At 32.9% G+C, this 7136-nt stretch overlaps 1 protein-coding gene across 1 annotated transcript; it reads right to left on the bottom strand.

Moving 5' to 3' along the window:
• Positions 1–4180: 4180 nt before the first annotated feature.
• Positions 4181–6097, bottom strand: LOC102597655 (probable 2-oxoglutarate-dependent dioxygenase AOP1). The gene is made up of 3 exons (XM_006354153.2): positions 5670–6097; positions 5224–5563; positions 4181–4806 (listed from the first exon to the last, which is right to left on the bottom strand). The coding sequence occupies exons 1-3, from the start codon at positions 6038–6040 to the stop codon at positions 4555–4557; spliced, it is 963 nt and encodes a 320-aa protein (XP_006354215.1). The 5' UTR covers positions 6041–6097; the 3' UTR covers positions 4181–4554.
• Between the last annotated feature and the right edge of the window lie 1039 nt (positions 6098–7136).

A 7136-nucleotide genomic window follows, 5' to 3' on the forward strand; every position in this document is an offset into this window, starting at 1 on the left:
TTCCTAGAACACTAATATGAACCCCCGAACCCCCTTATATTTTCAATTGATTCCCTGTTTTAATCTATTGAAAAAATAGTTTTCTTGATTTTTCTTCAAAAATTAAGTGGCGACTTTAAAATCAGTCTAAAGTATTATTTTTAAATAAAACACTCGTTATGTTTGGTCCATTTCTATTCAGACTTAGACTAGTACTTTAGTTATTCCTATGTTTAGTTTAGGTTGCACCCATTTCCTTAGACTTGGAACTCACCAACTCCCGAACTCAAGGAGTCAATGATATTACTCATCTTAAGAATGCTCAACTCGGAGGGTTCATGCGGAATTATGGGCATGAACTACTTAACTCAAGGACTCAATGATACCTCTCATCTCAAGACTGCTCGACTCATAGGGTTCATGCGGAATTATGGGCATGAACTACTTAACTCAAGGACTCAATGATACCTCTCATCTCAAGACTGCTCGACTCATAGGGTTCATGCGGAATTATGGGCATGAACTACTTAACTCAAGGACTCAATGATACCTCTCATCTCAAGACTGCTCGACTCATAGGGTTCATGCGGAATTATGGGCATGAACTACTCAACTCAAGGACTTCATGGGTAATATGTAATAGTCACATGATAAGAAATGAATCTCAAAGAGGGATTAGGAACTCAACACTTAAAGGCTTAGAACTTGAAGATACCACTTCTCTGAAAGATGCTCAACTTACGAAGTTCATGCTGAATTATGGGCATGGAACAACTCGACTCGAAGGTCTACATAACTACATGGAACTCATGTATACGACTCTTCTCATTCTCTTACTTACTTCCCAAAACTTAGTTCAAATCAATAGTTGATCTCAAAGGATTCACAATTGAACTTAAAGGCTTTCTTGGACTCTACTCTTTAACTCTCTCTTGAATGTGAATTATGAATTCAAGAGTTTGGTTCATGACATGAAAGATTTAGGTGATACTGTATATTCATTAATACATTCTCCTAACTCTCATGCTCACTTACTTGAGTCTTGAAACAAATTATTAGAAATTGTAGAAGATACCTCAAAAGGACTCAAAGAGACTTTCTCTAAATGATCAGAAGAACTCTCAAGACATAACTCTTAACTTTACCTTGAATTTTGAATTATGAATTATGAATTATGAATTCAAGGTTATGATCATGTTATGAATGATTTCTAGGTGTTTGGAAGTAGTTTAGAGTGATTAGAATCAAAGGGAGTGAAGGTACACTTAAAAGGGGCTCAAACGGGACAACCGATGGAAAAGGAGTGGGGGCAGGCGACCCTGGCGCGTTCCGGGCACGAGGTGCCAGCCCCTAACTTCAGAGACTGCATATGGGTGCACTGCAGGCGTGCTGCCCCAGCCCCTTGGGCGTATCTGGGGCGCGCCGCGCTCGCATCTTCCCAGGCAAAGTTTCGACGAATTTCGCCTCTCGTTTTCTGACCCTAAATCGCTTTTAATCGATTTCTTTTCTCAAATTTTCCTTAGATTAAAATTACCCAACCTAAGTACACACTAATCCACTCAAAAAATCACTTTCATCTCAAGAAATCATCAAAACCCCAACAAAACAAGATTTATAATGAACTTCAAGAACACCTATCAAGAACTCAAATCTTTCAACTTCAACAATGAAATTTGCGCTGAAAATAACATGTTTGGCGTGTGGGTGAACAAACCCAACACTATGGAAGCTTACATACCTCTTAGGGATTAAACCCATGGCGAAAATCAGCTACAACATGCAAGAATCTCGACGAACGCTTGATCCTCTCTTCTTTTCTCCTCTTCTCTCTTATTTTCTCTTCTTGAACTCTCAACTAAAACCCTAGGCTAATTTTAGGATTATAACACTGAACCTAATAGGATTAGACCCTTAAAATATTACTAAAAATGAATCAAGTCTATTTGGGTAAGGAAAAGACCAAAATACCCCTTACTATTTCCGGCTAACTTTCCTTAACTGAACAACCTAACTTCAAAAGGCCATATCTCACTCATCCGACCTCGAAGCTTAGCAAACTTGGAGGCGTTGGAACACAAGGTGATACATCTAGTGACCTTAAAACTTAAGAAATTTTTAATTCCTTGGAAAAATCTCACTCACTACGATGAACAGTTCGAGTCTTAGTTCGAAATTTTTTTTGGGGTGTTACAAAGGGTTAAGTGGAGAAGTGAAAGGAGTAAGGGGTATGTCGTGAGGGGTTGGTTGGGTTGGTAGTCGTTACATCTGGAAACTTCTCTAGTAACTAGAAAGGTTAAGCTATGATCAAGACTGGAATGATTAAGGGGTTGACAGTCAAGTGTACTAGTGTATTTTTAAGTATCCATAATCAGTAAGGGCGGGAAAATATAAAGTTGGAGGAATGAACAGTCTTATTGCATGATTTCCTGCTAGTCAATTTCTTATATTATGCGGTGGGCATCGGGTTGATCGATGATGCCTACCAGTACGTGTGGTTGTACTGATACTACTCTTGTTATGCCTTTTGGCATAGTCTGGTTGCAGGGTTAGTGATGTTTCATATGTGAAGACGAAGACAATCTCCAACAACTTCTATTTTTCTTGCGTCATGGTTATCATGTTTATACCTTGTAATCTTAGAAGCTCTTGTACCTGTTTAGACTAGATCCCTAGGGGTGTTAATTACTTCACAAGTCTTGACTCAAATTGTTTTAAACTCTTATTTTATGAAAATCTCCATGAATTTGTTTCTATCTTAGCTTTCTTAATCTTCCGCATGCTATTAACTGTTTGGAAATTGAGGGTTCTCCTACTTAGGTGTTAGAGTAGGTGCCCACACGGCCCGGTTGGTTGGGTCGTGACACCAATCATTTCAAATGGTTTGAAGAGTGAAGGGTGTTCTTCATCCACAAGTTCTTTTGGGGCCTTTACAAAGCGACCTGGTTTTGAGAATGAAAATAATTGAATGGAGAATCTATCATTTTCTCCATCTATTTTTACCTTGTGGACGGGAGAATGCAATCGACCATTTGTCCATGCCTATATAAATTCACATCGTCAATGCGTAAAACTCAAACACATTTTGAAGGATCCAACATTTTTAGAGATTCGGAAAGCATAGGCTCCAATACAAATATTGAAATTTATTTTTCAGTTTTGCATGAAAATATTAAATATGTACATAGTTCCAATAACTTACTTCAAAAATATTATTCAATGTGTTACATAAAGATTCTTTTAAAATGTGTATTTTGGAGAAATATCCCAACGCAAGTGGGATAACACTTTTTAAAAATTTGAGAAACATAGGTGAATTCCAACAAATGTGAAGATTCAATTTCAATTTTGCATAAAGAAATTAAACATTTAGTTCCAAGTTCCAACCTTGGATATATTCTTCACAAATATTGTTTGGTATACGTCAGATACTCTCAAACCTATATTTTGTTTTTTGAAGGTTCAATAATAATATTTTGAAGAGTTCGAGTAACATTGATTTTAACAAAGTAATAAGACTTACTTTGAATGAATCACTAGACAAAACAACATAAGAATTTGGTGAAATATTGACATCAATCCACTCTCCATTTTTATTGATTTGCAAATCATTGACTTGATTTTGTGATATAAAAGTCAAGAAGTTACTATCTGTGTGGCCATTCAATTCATCATCATATTTAATATTATTTTCATCTCCACTAATAAAAGTCATAGTTGGAGTATATAAATGAAATATATTTACAAGTTGTATATTTATTTTTTTTCATTTTGGTAGTGGAAGGATTTTTTTTTCTATACTCTATTGTCTCGATTTGTGTGTCACTTTGTTTTTTTTTTAAATAACTAATTTAGTGTATATCGTGTTTGTTAATAAAAATGTATATAAAAAGAAAAAATATTGTTCCAACATATATAGCATATATTATTGAATACCCAATTGCTATTTTTTATTTTAAAATATATTACTGTACAGATGCAATAATTGAGAAAAAAATTGCATGCCTTCAAAATTTGCAAAGAAATATAAAAATGGTTCGAGTCTCTTTAAGTATAAAAATGCCTTTAGTAGGGAGTTTTACTTCTCAATGTGGGACTTATAGATGCGATTTCAAATTTGATCAGACTCCAATGTGGTCATGGCCAGAAGTTTAATAGATGGGGCTAGCAATGAATCCTGCTAGTTTAGATGTGTTTTTGCTTCAAAATTTATTATTTGCACAAAAAATACAAACAAAGCATGAATTCCCATCGAAATTACTCACTGTTACAACAATTCAAACATAAGATACACACTACTAAAGAAACACGAATTTCGACAAGCATTCTGTTAGAAATCCCATATATACTTACAGTATTCTAACAAGAACGTTCATAAAAAAATCACGTTTTTTTATTCTAGCATATATAAAACAAAGAACTCTAAAGCTAAAGATACACACTATTATAAAAACACGAATTCCAAATGAAATCCATTGGAAATGATGAAGACATTTTCGATGAATATTCTGTTAGAAATCCCAAATATACTAACAGTACTCTGACAAAAATGTTCATTAGAAATTCACGTTTATCATATCAAAGACCACAATAAGCCTTGAAAGCATCACTGGGAGCTGCATAGCCAGCTTGGGAAGTAACATACTCAGATAATCCAACCATTTCAAATGGCTTGAAGAGTAAAGGGTGTTCTTCATCCACAAGTTCTTTTGGGGCCTTTATAAAGTGACCTGGTTTTGAGAATGAAAATAATTGAATTGAGAATCTATCACTTTCACCAAATATTTTTACCTTGTGGATGGGAGAATGCAATCGACCATTTGTCCATGCCTGTATAAATTCACGTCGTCAGTGCATAAAACTCAAACACATTTATTTGAAGGATCCAACATTTTTAGAGATTCAAAAAGCATAGACTCCAACAAATATCAAAATTCATTTTTCAGTTTTGCATGAAAATATTAAATATGTAGGTAGTTCCATTTAATATTCGAGAAACATAGGTTAATTCCAACAAATATGAAGATTCATTTTCAATTTTGCATCAAGATATTAAACCTAAATTTTGTTTGGTATATTCCAACCTTGGAAATATTCTTCACAAATATCGTTAGGTATGCGTCAGATCCTCTAAAATCTATATTTTGTTTTTGAAGGTGCAATAATAATATTTTTGAAGAGTTCGAGTAACATGGATTTCAACAAAGTAATATGACTAGCTAAAAAAATAAAATGAGTAACACTTACTTTGAATGAATCACCAGACAAAACAACATAAGAATTTGGTGAAATATTGACATCAATCCACTCTCCATTTTTGTTGATTTGCAAACCATTGACTTGATTTTGTGATATAAAAGTCAAGAAGTTACCATCTGTGTGGCCATTCAATCCATCTTGTTTAATATTATTTTCATGATCTCCACTAATAATTGATGATCCCTTGTAATGTGTAAATCTAAATCTCATATAATTAATATCCAGCAATTCATCAATATGATTTTCTAATCCCAAATTCTCCAAAATCATCTTTTTCAACATTTCATCCAATTCCATAAGTGGATTTGAGTAAGCTTTTACCAAATTGCTGCAAAAATTTATCACTATCTCAAAAATAACTTTCTCGCTACTCCACGACTCTAATCAATGCACAAAATAATTTTATTTTAAAAAATAAAATAAAGTAGACATACCAGAAATCAGGATTACCATGAGGCCAAAAGATATTAGCAAAAGTTTCAACATTTTGAGGATTAAGCAAATCAGGAATACACAAACTCTCATAAAATGGCAAGTGTGGAATCATTCCTACATAGCCATGTAATGTTATATCTGAATAATTTTTCACTTTGGTCTCTAAAGGAAATTGAAATATTTCTTTTGTAATACCAAAAATACCCTCTCTAATTTCATTTGGAATTTTATCATATGTTGCTTCAAAACAACCATATTCTTTTAAAGCTTCAAAAACTTGAACTTTTGTGGATTCCCATAGTGGAGTGTTTGGTTTTAGTTCTAGATTAGAAAAATCTATGGTGGGAATCTTAACTTTGGTAGATGCCATTTGAAAGAAACAAAGAAGGAATTAAAGACTTCACAATGTGAATAAGTAAAGGAGGGGGATAGAGAGTATATATAGACAAATAAATTATCACTTGTATTTTAAAATTTGTACAAGACAAATTATAAGAGACTAACACCTTGTTTGGATGGTTTGCTACGCACTGTATTGTACTGTTAATTTAAATACAATGTTTAATTTGATAGTTACTTAAATTTATTGTATCGTATTGTTTAAATTTGTTGTTAAGTAACGACGAAAAATATCATTTTATGTAACGATCGATTTGGTGCTGATCGTGCCATTACCTTAATTTTTTTTTTCTTGTTTTATCTATACTTCTTATTTAATAATTTTAGGGAAAATGCATAAGTACCCCCCTCCCCCCTCAAACCTATGCCTGAAATCCCAGAGGCACACTTATACTATACTAAGGTCCTAGTACCCTCCTGAACTTATTTTATAAATAATTTTCTGCCCCTTTTCGGTCTACGTGGCACCATCAACCAGATAGCTTAAAAAAATTGTCAACTAAGTCATTTTTATTTCTTCTATTTATATTTCTATAATTTGTTATCTTTATTTTCATATTTCTTATTTCATATAGTCAATTATTGGGTTCAAGTGGTCAACTAAAAAATAAAAATAAGGTAATTCATCCATTTTCAATTGGTATTAGAGCAAGGTCCCACAATTATTTGTCTATAGTGCAATGTTTGGTTTTAACTCTTCATTAGAGAAATCTATTATTGGAACTTTAACTTTGGTACAAGTCATTGAATAATTAATTACTTCCTCTGTTCAACAATACTTGTCCACTATTAACTTTGCACACATTTTAAGAAATTATAAATAAAAGGGTAATTTTACTATATCACCGTTTGAATATAATAAATAGAATACCTAGAAAAATGTAATAGACAAACGACTATAATTAATGACAGAGATAAATTAGAAACTAAGTGTATAATTATTCATTAATTTTATAAAGCGGACAAATATTGTTGGACAAATGAAATAATAAGGAAAGGAGGAGGAATTCAAAGTTTACTTTAAAATAGGAAACAGATGGTATACGTGTGTGTATATATATATATAT

This window comes from Solanum tuberosum, unplaced genomic scaffold, assembly GCF_000226075.1.
Source record: "Solanum tuberosum cultivar DM 1-3 516 R44 unplaced genomic scaffold, SolTub_3.0 scf00172, whole genome shotgun sequence".
In the NCBI taxonomy this organism is placed as follows: domain Eukaryota; kingdom Viridiplantae; phylum Streptophyta; class Magnoliopsida; order Solanales; family Solanaceae; genus Solanum; species Solanum tuberosum.

Excerpts from the sequence above, each read along its gene's own strand:
- LOC102597655 (XM_006354153.2), bottom strand. The coding sequence starts at position 6,040 with ATGGCATCTACCAAAGTTAAGATTCCCACCATAGATTTTTCTAATCTA. Across the intron at positions 5,564-5,669 it reads CATGGTAATCCTGATTTCTG|CAATTTGGTAAAAGCTTACT; the intron begins GTATGTCTACTT and ends AAATTTTTGCAG. Across the intron at positions 4,807-5,223 it reads TGTCTGGTGATTCATTCAAA|GCATGGACAAATGGTCGATT; the intron begins GTAAGTGTTACT and ends GAATTTATACAG.